The sequence below is a fragment of the Neovison vison genome, chromosome 1 (genome assembly GCF_020171115.1).
Source record: "Neovison vison isolate M4711 chromosome 1, ASM_NN_V1, whole genome shotgun sequence".
NCBI lineage: Eukaryota > Metazoa > Chordata > Mammalia > Carnivora > Mustelidae > Neogale > Neogale vison.
Genome location: NC_058091.1, coordinates 308216845 through 308229909, shown reverse-complemented (window position 1 = coordinate 308229909; position 13065 = coordinate 308216845). Strand labels below are relative to the sequence as shown.

At 41.7% G+C, this 13065-nt stretch overlaps 1 protein-coding gene across 4 annotated transcripts in view; it reads right to left on the bottom strand.

Moving 5' to 3' along the window:
- CTNND2 (catenin delta 2) overlaps nt 1-13065 on the bottom strand; it is a 906151-nt gene that overhangs the window by 335794 nt on the left and 557292 nt on the right. For all 4 annotated transcript variants that reach the window (XM_044233797.1, XM_044233772.1, XM_044233780.1 and 1 more), the window contains one exon: nt 4752-5007. In XM_044233797.1, coding sequence (XP_044089732.1) covers nt 4752-5007 — 256 coding nt within the window. The remainder of the gene's footprint in view (nt 1-4751; nt 5008-13065) is intronic.

The window sequence follows — 13065 nt, the reverse complement described above, 5'->3', positions numbered from 1 at the left end:
TAATTTACAAGGCTCGAGTTACTCAAAGAATTAATAAGATGCTTTCAAGACATGGTGAGTGGCCTGTGGCGAGAGACAGCCAGGCCAGCTGATAAGCTTGCTTTTAGTCTCACTGAGCAAATGGCTTCCAAGTGCTCTTTACCCTCTGATGGTCTTTGATTTGTGAATGCTGCATTTCCCCCCCGGGTTAGATGAAAGATTACAGAGCAGTCGAAGTGAAAACTGAGCTCCCCAGAGATCTCACCATTCAGGAGAACTGGACAATGAAAAAACCAGGTAACTGCTTCACTAGAAACACTTCGGCCATATTGCTTCAGTTACATAATAATGCTTTAAACTTTAAGAAAGTTTTAAAAAAATATTTTTCTAATCTTCACCTTTTATAAAACATTGTTGAGGTATATTTTGTTTCTCGATGTATGCTGTATGTTTGGTTTTGTAGTGGGCAATGGAGAGACAGTATTTGGAAAACAATCTTAATCTAGGCTTACCCACTGACGAGATATTTATAAGCAGGCATACCTAAACAACATTTACTAATACAACACCCAATAGTAAAATAACTTCAGTAATATCTTAAAATAACCGATAAAATATAGTCGAAATGCAATTGGGCAATTCCTTAGAAAATGCATATTTTTATATTATTGTTCAAATATTGTGACTTGAAACAAAAGATTCTATGGACTAAAATCTGACGGCATCAACAGAAAGGCGGTTACAAATCTGGGCCCCAGTTTGGCACTGAACATGTGTATTTCTGCTACATTGAATAACACAGAGAAGATGGAGTTTAACTTTAAACCATGTGTATAATAAGTTGGATACTTTTAGCATGTTTGCAGAATTTCTAGGGATGGTGTACATCAGGAACTACAGTTATCTTGGAAAGTGATGAATCAAACAGGATTAAGAGACGCTATTCCTGTTACGATCCACAACCACATTAAGTTCTGTCACTAAATGTCTAAGTCCTAACTTTCCTTTCATAGACAAGAACATTTATAGTACTTTCATTTTTTTATTTTTATTTTTTTTAAGATTTTATTTATTTACTTACTTATGTAGAGAGAACGCGTGTGCCAGGATGAGGAGGGGCACAGGGAGAAGCGGAGAGAGAGAGAATCCCAAATAGATTATGTGCAGAGCATAGAGCTCAGCGCAGGGCTTGATTCCAGGACCCTGAGATCATGACCTGAGCCGAAATCGATATTAAGATTTATATGTGACCTAGATGTCTAAAAACAATAGCTGAGAAAATTCAGCATTTGGTATAGCATTGAAAATATATTAGCTGTGTCAACAATGCTTAGGAAATTCACATTTCATGGAAAATAACATGTAATTCAAAAATAAAAACTTCTTGACAAATGTTGCAAAATGTATATATATGTGTATACATATGGAAATTTCCTCATTCGTTGCTGACTTTAAAAAGGAAATTAGATTTTATCATCTGTGCATAAAAAGGTATCTGTGCATTCTTTCTTGGAGCACACCATGGGGGCAGCCTAAAAGCAAAAAGACCTAAGTTTTGCCACTGTATATGACTGAGCCAAGCAAGCGAGGAAAAATCCAAGCTTTTAGAATCAATTTTTTACATCTTGTGGCCTAGATGAATTAAGAACTAATGAAGTCTCTGGTTTCAAGTCTAATGACTGAAATGGGGTTATCTTTTTTTAACTTAATTTTATATATTTATTTGACAGAAAGAGACACAGTGAGAGAGGGAACAGAAGCAGGGGGACTGGGAGAGGGGGAAGCAGGCATTCCGTCTAGCATGGAGCCTGATGTGGGGCTCGACCCCAGGACCCTGGGATCACGACCTGAGCCGAAGGCAGATGCTTAACAACTGAGTCACCCAGGCGCCCCTGAAATGGGGTTATCTTGATCTCAAAATCTTATGTTAAAAGACACTACTTTTTAGAAAACTTCTCATCAAGTAATACTAAAATTCTTCCATAGAGAAAACACACAGGTCTGCAGTAAGATGTGGAAGGCGGGTATTAGCAAAGAAAGTCAAAGAAATAAAAAATAAGACAAAGAACCCAGACCTAATAAGCAATTAGCAGAACAAGGAGACCGATTTAGGCAATCTGTATCATTTCCTTTATCACTCCAAACTCCTACACACGCCCATACCATCATTCACTCACCTTCTGAAAAAAAAAAAAAAAAATTTAAAAAGATGGGAGTCTATTCCTTCATTTTCCTTTTTTTTTTTTTTTAATAAAAAAAAGGAAACTGTTCATGCCAATGCATGGTGCTGTGTCCTAAGAGTGCGGGTTCCCGCCCGCACACCCACCTGCCGGCGACGTGATCGCCAATGCCATTTGCCACGAGGGTTCTCCGTTTATTTAAAGCACGAAACCTATCCACTTCCTTCCTCAAAGGAGAATTACATCAAAGAGGTAAGTAAAGGTACTTTGAGAATTACAATGTGCTAGAAACATATGTTCAAAATAGCAGAGGCTTAGAGGGTCTGGTATTTAATGATAAATAAAACTACAAATTCTCTTTAAAATCGGAAGCTTGAAAGAAGCGTAAAGATTGTAAAAGTGTAAATCATAAGTCCTAATGCCAAAATAAACAATTTTGAACCCCAGAGGTTAAACCTATTAGCTCTGGTATTGGTCACCTGATAACAATCAAAATTCATTATCCAATGGAAGACACAAAAATCTTCTCGTAAAAAAGCATTAGATTTTGGACTTGAATTTTAGATTTGAAATGTCTGCCAATTAAACCTGAACAGGTTGGCATATTCCCTTATTTTAAGACAACTCTTACGGCTTTATTTTATTTTAAACCCCATCCATTTAGCGTGATCTGGACGATTAGTTCCTTTTGCACTAATTAAGTCTCAACAGAACCACGACAGCTCTGGTTCTACAGATACGGTTCCCTTTTGTTGAGATTTCTGGGCTTAAGATGGTGGTATGATTTTTTTTTTCAGATTTTACACATATTTAAGGCTAATGACTAGCATTCCTGAAAACAAGAGTGAATTTGTAATTCATATAGTGCAACGACTTGCATATACATTTTGCACATACAAAGAATTAGTAGCCAATATTCTCTTATTTACGGTAACATTTTTTACTGGTTATCCTGCTTTGTTTGACAGTAGGCACGCAGTAAATATAATTGTTATAATCCGTAACTTAAGAAGGTAAGAGAGCTATGACAATTCACTAAAAGAAGAAAAAATGTTACAAAAATGATAGTAATATGAAATGGGAAGGATACAGCATTTAATAAAATAAAATGCATTTAATATATAGTACAAAATAAAGGCACTGAGTTGTGGCTTGAGAAACAAATAAATTTGGCCTCTTATTAAGCCAAATTCCCCTAATAGGAAAATGTAAAACCTTTCCATCGGAGATAAAATGTTTATCCTCATTTAAACAGAAAATGTTAAATACAACAATGCCAATTTCATTATGTATTTTTCGATTTAGCGATTTCTGTGTTTCCTATTCCTTTATTTCTATAGGTTTCCAGGAGCATGTAGAGAAAAATTACTTAAAAATAGAGTGCTGAGGTGTTATCTGAAGAACATTCTATCCACATGAGCCGAAAGTACTTAAGGATTTGGGGCAGACTTCAGGACCTTTGAAACTGAAAAACCTGGATAAGCAGATACTACACAATGTAAATGCAGGTATACTTCTTATTTCCAGGAGTTAAGATTGAGAATTTGTTACAATTTATTTTTATAATAATGGAGGTTTCACCGAATATAGTATGTAACACGGACCCTCCAAGCCAGTTTGAATAATGCTGAAGTAGCTATCTCAAAAAACAAACAAACAAACAAAAAAAACAAAAAATCCCCATAAAACGGTCCCATTCGGCCTTTTATGTTTGTAGGAGGGATTTCTTTTCACAAAATAATCTATGAAACCCAATACAAGATACACGCACTCGTGTGCTCTATCAGAAAAAATTCCTTGAGACGAATTTTAAGTATCCTACCAGAGCCAAATGACATGCCCGGCTATAAAGAAATACCAAAAATCTGACATGTCTATAATATTCACAGATGCAGATATATATTTATGGGACTCTATCAGCATAAATCAAATGGCTATGAATAAAACATCATTTAACCAATTCCAACTTCACGAGCAGAGCGCCGTTAAATTTCTCACCCCTGCGGGAGAAAAGAAAGCCAAGAGAAACACAGCCCGGTGAGAAGAATTTCTTTGACACATTAGGCCCGAGTTTTTATCAACACCCGAACTCCTTCAACCTCACGTTTACTTTCAGACATAGAAGAATAAAGGTAATCGGATTTTCTAAATATTCCATTTTCGGTATAACCTGGAAGATGGACCGCTTGACGCTCAGACACCAGGAAACACATGCACGGGGACAAAGCGTGGTCCCGCTGAGACAAGCGAGCGCCCAGACCGTGCCACCTGAAGTCAGGTGACGTAAGCCCCCAACCCTCGATTTTCAGTCTACACAAGAGAACCGCACCCGATCTTCTCAAAGAGCTCCCATGTCCGGCACCTGCTGATGCTCCGACCGAAGGGCCACAGAACATACTAGAGGTCCACGATCCATGCCCCTCCTCCAGACCAAACCAAAGGTTACGGAACCAGCGCGGAGTCAACCCTCCAACGCTCAGCCAGTGACACAAAGGCCACAATGGGACGTCAATGAAATAACGCCGGGACAGTACCAGGCTGGACAAGCGCTTTAGGCATCAAGGTCGGGAAAAGAAAAGGTTCGGTACCTACCTGGGATCTTTCTGAATGCTATCGATGGACGGGGATCTGGCCAAGGTGCCTTCGGGCGGGAGGGCAGGGCCGGATTTGCTGTACGGAGACTCGACGGAAGGACAATACTGCAGCTGTCGGTAGGGGTCGGCGTAATTGGAGGCTGGGCCCGCGGCGTAGCTGGCCCTCTGGAAGGTGGCCGCGGCGGCGTTCTGGGGACCATGCTGGCTGCCTGTGCGCTGCAAGGGGATGGAGTCGACACCGGGGGAAGATGGGGCTACGACAGGAAAGTAGGGACAAAGTAAAAAATTGAGGACCTGCTCATAGAAATGGTTAACCAGGTCTAGGCAGGGGGGGAAATTACACACATAAGATAAAAAAGGGGGGGGGGAAGGTTTGGAAGAATAAAAAAAAAAAAAATAATCTGTCATATTTGAACCAATACATTCAGGGTGACCCAGGACCAGGATCACCAGCACACTGTCCCAGGAAGAACCTCTCGGCGGCCGGGAAAATGCAACCCTGTGTGTTCACTGCTGACCAACACCCCAGAGAAGCTTTGTTCATCTCACACGTAAGCTCCGCGGAAGACACAAACCCAGAGGATCCCTGGAAATCTTTTACGAGGGGTCACGGAGAGATGGTTCTTTGTTGTGCAAGTGGAGAACATGCAGGAAGTGTGATTGTTCAGGTGATGTTACATTAATTTTATTAAGAGTGTAAAACAAACTCAGTAATGTGGTTAATTTTCCCGAATAAAAGGGAAAAAAAAAAACACACGCATGGGGGTGGAGGGAGAGAGGGAGAGGCAAATCTCTCATTTCCACAATTAGTCCCGGGGCGTTAAACACGGGACTGTTCTCGCTCCTGGAAAGCAACTCCCCCGAGATGTTCACAGCCCTCTCCCTCGACTAAAGCTGTCAGGGTAACAAATTCCGTGAAGGGCCGGCATGTGGGAGAAGGCAAAGACCCGCCCAGCAGCAACGCAGACAAACGGAGGAGCCGGCGTGCCTTTTCCAGAAGTACGTGCATCTTTTCAAAAGGTCTGCATTGTTTTGAGAACATTTTGTGCATCAGTTGCTAAAGTCAGTTTGACCAGTTTCCAAACTGAACTTCAATTCTGTTTGCTGCGTGGATTCTCTCCAGTTGGTTTCACGGCATTCTTTGTATCTGATTTTCAAAAATATCTGACATCAAGGTGTAATGCACATATACAAGGGAAAGAGTGTTTTTCTTGTTAACGGCATGTGACCAGTTTTGGATCGTTGCAATAATGGCGAGCCAGGCCCAATCCTAGACAGTACGATGGCTTCCTGGCACCGAAGACCAGAAGACAGCCAAAAGGCAGCCAGTGTTTGCGTGCAGCTGTTTACACCATGGGGGCTCTGTTATGGAAGAAGGTTTCAATTATAAGTCAAACCCCTCAACTCTGACTTCCTGAACGCTTAGGATGACAGTAAAGCTGATTTTGTCCCCTGTCACTTTAGGGGATGTATGCCAAATCAAACACATCCAAAATGATGTCACACTGAGCAAACAATTTTTTTAAAAGAAATTAAGGAAACTGTGTCAAATGGCAAAAAGGTTGTAAGGTGAACTGGAGGAAAACATTCTCAGGCTGAGAACTGAGTTTTAATGAAGAGGTCAAGGCTTCTCATTGCCAACAAACAGAAATACTTAGCCTTACAATAACCCAGATTAGGAGACGAGCCACTGTCACAAGGTGAAGTGTAGAAGGATACTCGGGAAAAACTTTCTAAACAAAAAATGTACATATATTCCGAGAATCAGTCTTCGAAATGACAACAACGGTCCTGATGGATTCGGTTTCAAAATGATCACACGAGACGATGAACGTTAAGTTTGGAAAGAGAAAATGTGTCTTGCTTCATTTGCAATTTCTGGAAGAGTTATATTTTCTCCAAAATAGTACAAACATGTGTAATTAAAATTCAAGTCTTAAAAATTTATGAACAACGTACTTTATATTACAGTGACAGGGGCTGAGAATTTAGGCCAGGCATAACCTTGCTTTTGGAAGAACAAATGCACAGGGGCAAATAAAATTTCATTTTCTAGAAGATTGTGACAAGCTAGGCAGCAAATCCAGGGCAAAAGGGGAAAACCAAATATTTTCCAGATAAATGCTTTTTTTTCAGATAAAATGCTTTTTTTCCAGATAAATGCTTTTTTTTTTCCCTTCAGGAAAGTAATACCTACATTCAAGCTTGCCAAAAATGGTTCCTAATATCAGAAAAGAAACCCTTTTCTATATGAAAGTGCTGATCATTAATTCAGTAAGTACGATTAACAGGAAAAGAGGACAACATAGCAGAGATCAGGAAATAATATTGAAATCTTAGGAAAAAAAAGTACTTGTTAAAAAAATAGTATAGATAAGGAGAACCAATTGACTAGCCATGCCCCAAAACTCTCAAGGGACCTTAAACCGGAAAAGAATATTATGAGAGTTGTAAAAAAGACACTCCCAACAGCAAAGACTCTATGAACACTGGATTCAAATGGGAAAGCAGGCTGTGAGATGCGGTTTATCAAGCAAAACCAGGAAGGCGACATCCCAGTAGAGGAGGAAAAAGACAAGGTGGAGGTGAGCTTATGAGTAGTGGTAGGCTCGTCTGTGTGCTTCCCTTTGGCCCATTTGGGGTCAGGTCATGGAATGCACTCAGAGCTTGGCTTCTGTAATTAGCATATTGGGTTCCCATCCAGGCCTTCTGGGCAATTCTTGGGATAGGATGAGTGAGTTATCGAGTTTTGTAAGCTCCAGCTTCCTAACTACTGCACAAAGAGAACAAAACGGCCTCTGGGACCATTATTTGCTTTAAAGACACACGAGAGGCATTAAGCATCTCATGTGCAGAAAGTGTTGAACAAAGGAGCTCTGGCTGTTTTTACTATCAACAATGTCGAAATCAGCTAACATTAGAAAAAGAGAGTGTCCACACTGTACTGGGGTGAAGACCCTTGCCACTGGGTATCAGAGTGCAGAGCTCCTGCTAGGGCTTGCTTTTTTTCCTCCAACAACCCTATATGAGAGTGAACATGTCATTCACACTTCACAGACGGGAAACTGAGGCACGGAACGATTATGTAACTTGCCTGAGTTTGTGTAGTATATAATTAGAGAAGGGATTCAAGCCCTCATAACCTGCTTCCAGAGTTTATACTTTTAACCACCACTGTAAACTGGACCGAGGCTTAAAACTTTCAAACGGCATGTTCATGAACTACTTGCATTGTGAGAAGATTTATAAGAGGCTTAAAATTAAGGGAAGTGTCTGCTAAAGGCACCTAGGAGAGGTGGGTTTATAATAGGAATATTATATGGAAGAATTGTTAAAAATGAGTGTTAATTTTCACCATTACTTCCTTAAGTTGAATTTACTGGGATAGGCAGAAAAATATTGAGAAAAATTCTTTACACTGAAAAATCTAACTTTGTTCATTTCTAGAAAAATTGAAAAATAGGGATACCTATTGTTATTCTAATTTTAAAGTAGCTTGAATCTTAGTTTCATCACTGGTATCACTAAATTAACAAAAAAGAGGGTGGACTATGAAATCTAAGGCGGGTGAACAAGTTCCAAAAAGATCTTAATAGAAAATCCCAATCGCATTTGTGGTCCTTGATAAATGGCACTACCGAAGGATCATTCCTGAATCCACACGTTAAACTTTTAAGTCACTCTAAGCAGGATACCTGATGAGAATTTAAAAACATAAAATTAGAATTCAAATTGGTCCTGCCGAATTAAAAAAAAAAAAGAAAAGGAACGAGACTGATTAGAGCAACAAAAATAACGTAAAATGGCAGTACAAACGGGGAGAAAACCACCCCATATTCAAGGGCAGGTCATGGAATCATCTCGAAAATGTGGGCAAATCTAAGAGATCTCAGACCAGCTATGTGTCATGTAACAAGAGAGTGTCATATTTTTTTTAAGGGTGACACAGGAAGATGACTTAACATTATACAGTAAATTCTCCCTTTGCGCCCTGAGCGTGGCTCCGCAAACCACCGCTATCCACTGGTATGGCTAAGCAGATACTGGCCACATTATTAAAGACTTCCCTGGACACGACGCTTCCTGGATTTCTGTCTGGTTACACATTTTCCCTTATTTGAGCTTCACAGCTCAGCTGGCCAGCTCACCCGTGTTACAGGATGGCTCAATTCCACGGAATCTTCCACTGAGGTGGAAGGAGCTTCGTCAGCTCTTTAAACACCTCCCACCTGCTCTGCAAACAGCCCCTTCTCCTCCCCAGAAGCTCTTAGCGCTCGCCGAACCGCGCTGCTGGTCTCTTTGGGGAGATTTTAAAAGCAGCCTCTTCAGCAGCTGACTTGATACTTCACCTGACATCTATGCGGTTCACGAAATTACCTGTTTTCCTTAGAGCTACACAAATAAAGGTCTGCTGTACAAGGGGGGGTGTTTTATTTGTTATATTCGCTTGAAAGAGGGGACGAGGATGCTGCTTAATACATCAGGCTTTCTACTTTGATGAGGATGGATGGTTACCTCCATTCTTCACTGACAATCAAAAAAGGAGAACAGAATAAAATATAAGAATCTGGCACATGAAGAAACTTGGGGGGGGTATAAGGTACGGTTCAACAAAAAGAAAAAAAAAACACTAATTTTTGTTTTATCTTACTTATCTTTGCTTTTCTGTGTATTTGCATATACGGAGGTAGGAAAACCTAAATTACATTTCTACTCATTATATAAATAGAAAATGAGCACACAATAAGCCAATTAAACAGTATTTCCTCAGTATGCTCAGAAAGTGAGGATGGCTTAGGTCCAACAGGTCCAAGGACTTGGCCATGAACTCTCTTAAGGAGAGTTCAAGTCTGTGATTTTAGGACTCAGGGGCCCCTGACATTCAAGTCACTCTACCTCCAGCAGTATTATTATCTAGAACTGATTGTGAACATCTTCCAATTTTCTGCCCTCTGCACAAGCTGACCCATGCTAAACTCAGAGGGAAAATAGTCCAGGGTAAATTTAACAGAATCTTTTTATCTTCACTTAACACCATTTTAACTTCAATTTATAGGTCACATACAGTGTTAGATGAGTCAGGTGTACGATACAGTGATCAACACTTCTATACATTACTCAGATCTCAGTATTAACACCACCGTTTAACTTCATCAATGGTCACCTTTGTGGGAAGAGGCATTGCAGAATTTTTGGTAGTTACAGAATCATTATGACTGGTGTGGATATGGGTGTTTCTGGATTTTGCCAATGAACAGTTTCTACGGCAAACACGATGCCTTCCTTCGGCTGAGCTCAATCACACTTTTTATGTATAACACTCTAGGTGGCTTGATACAAGAAAGCATCTAGAAGCTTCTCCTGGCTTTAAGACGATATTTATCATTGGGTTCATTAAAAATTTCCAATTGGAAAATAATGTGCCCCTGACTTTCTAGACTTAAAAAAAAAAAGTCAAAACAAAACAAAAACAAGAGGTTTTGGAGGATCCAATTTGACTTGCTCTAAGGGTAAGCAATCATTTTTACAGTTTGAAGTAAAAGCATTTAAGAAGTAATAAATGCTAATATTCCACGTTTTTGTGGACCCTAATGATGATTTTAATGGAAAATGTTGTTTATATGTTACTGAACAATAGTAGTAAAATTTTATGGATAGGAAGAGTCTATGAAATGCTTATGTAACTTTATGAAGCACTGGCTGCTGTTGCAGAAAATTCAGTTTTTTAAAAATATTTTCTCCATACGTGCAAATTTTTCATCACATTCTTTTTTTCTTTTTCTGTTGTAGTATTTGTCATCCTCAAAGATATTTAGATTTTCTCCTGGCAATATACCTTTGATCGTTCTTTCTTAAAAACAAACTGACATGTTCATCGCAGAAAGCTTGTTTTCTCCACTCACTTAGAAACCAATTCATCCCAAAGTGAATTCCTGTGACTATCAGTCCAGCAAACACTGGCCATTTTCATTAGGTTAGAAAGATGGGCTTTGGGGGGAGGAAGGGAGTGTGAGAGTCAAGCATCTGTATTAATCATTGACTCCTAAGTTGAAAGTTATTGGTATGTTCGAGTTTGAAACAAAAATTCATGTTAGTTTCTGCTTAATAGACTCCACCATCAGCAAGCCCAAGAAGATCCCATATTCCTTGTCTGGCTCTGCCTCTTATTATAAAAGCTCCAGTTTTGACAAGCCTTATCCCAGATGAAAGGTATGTTTTATTTAAACAGACATCCAAGTTAAAAGTGTGCCTCTTTAAATTTTCATCATGCCAGAAAGTAAAGCGTCAGATGCTGGGTAGAGATCCCGTAAGAGCAAGTGGGCATATTTCTGCCACCATCGGGCTCACTGGCCTGCCTTTTCTGCTGTAGCTCACACAATTCCGCCTCCCTGCACATGGAGGGGACACTGATGGTGGCCTCCCCTCCCTCATTTCCTGGCTCCTCAAGAAATGAGGGACTGTCATGTCTGGTGAGGGGATGCTCTCTGGGGCGCCCCGCTGAGCCGATAACGCTGCTGATTCAGGAAGTGACTCTTTTACCTTCTCGGAGGCTGCTGGATCTCTGGGGCCGCGATGCTGGCTTCTCTCTCAATCCTGTCCTCAGGCATGCGGGCAGCGGCTCTGCGTGCCCTCTGCCTTCCTACTAGAGCATGTCTGGGCCCCGGAAGGCCAGTGGGCCACCGTCAGAGCCTGCTCCCTTCTGCTGGAGGTAGGTGGGGGAAAAGGTCTGTGGTTCTCATCTCACAAAGGCGGGGGCGCAGAAGCATGAAATGTCGGTGTCAGGAGCAGAAGACCCTCTTCAGACCACGATCCCTGGCCCAGCCCTGCCCGTTCTGCAGAATGAAGTACTACAGATTTCCAGCTGAGTCCTGGACCAAGTTTGTATGTCCCACCTCCCTAAGGCTGGAGCAGAAGAGAGGCCCGAAGCAGGAATGTAGCACCCGATTCCCCTAACATGTATGTAAGCACACGTGTGTAAGACGTCTCACCACGTGGTTAGGTAGCTTTTTGGTTTGAGAAAGCCCAGAAGACCTTCCGGACACCCAAAGGTGGATCGTTGTCTTTGTATGAGTTGGTGTCTGAAATTTAAATCGGTCTTTCAGTAAGTAACAGGGGTGAGTGGCTTCTCTGGCGGCCAAGGGGACATGGAGGAGGCAGGCAGAGAGGAGGATGCATGAGGACGGCGGCGGGCTGAGTCCGAGGGGGGAGAGCTAACGAAGGCATCTCCCGGTGGACCCCCTTTGGCGGGGAAGATTAGGAAGCTTTAACAGGTCTCAGTGTCAACGCCTGCCACTGTGTCCTGAGTGTCTCCATGTAGCCATCTCCCCGTGTCTCCCAGCGGCTCCCAGCTCTATCACTGAGGACAGACTTCATGGCGTTTGGGTAAGGGAGACGCAGGGATAGGGTCAGCACAGGGCCAGGCAGGGCAGGGAAAGGAGAGAGGCCATAGAGCCGAGACAGTGCCCGGGAACCAGAGCCAGCGGGGAGCACAGCTGCAGCGCCGAATGACCAAGGGCAGATGCGGATGAAGAACGCGCACCTGCCAAGCCTCTACTTGCTGCCGCATAACAGCGGAGCGTGGCTTTGGGCCAGGGTGGGGGGTGGGGAGGCTACCTAAGGCACAACCAGGAGTTATGGGTTATCTGGGAATTAAAAGATACTATGTATTGTTTAGTGTTTTTATTCACACTTTGTCTTCAGCTTCATCTGGAAGGTTCTAACCTGTAAGATATTACCTTTCATGACCAGTTAATTTTCCTTATGTTCATGTTCCATTACGGAACGAGACTGAATGGGCTTGAGGACAAGGAGTAAGTAGAAGCTTCTTTGGCTCTGCCCGTTTATCTAGCACATGGTGAGTCTTCAACAGGTACTATTTGATTGACAGGATACAAAAACCACAATGAACACGGATGGGTATTTATTTTCTTTTTAAATGATGACTTTAACACACACAGTTCCAACCAAGATGGCTGTTAAGAGCCCAGGACCCGGGGCAGGACGGCCTGCATGTGCGGGTTTGAAGACGGGCTCCACATAAGCTGTGTGGCCTTGAGAAGAGGACCCCGTATTGCTTGCCTCCGTGTTCTGTAAGGTGAGCGTCCTATCAGTACCTCCTTTAAGGGGTGGTTCTGAGGATCTGTAAACACATTCAAAGAATGTGGAACAATTCCCGGAAACAGCGCCACGCTCTGTGCTCTGACTTCCTGTCTCGCCCGCTCCATACTATGGCACCATCTTGTAATTTCCTAATTGTTTTAGGCAAGTCCATTTGTCTTCCTTCCTGAGTCTTGAACAAGACTTGAACAAGA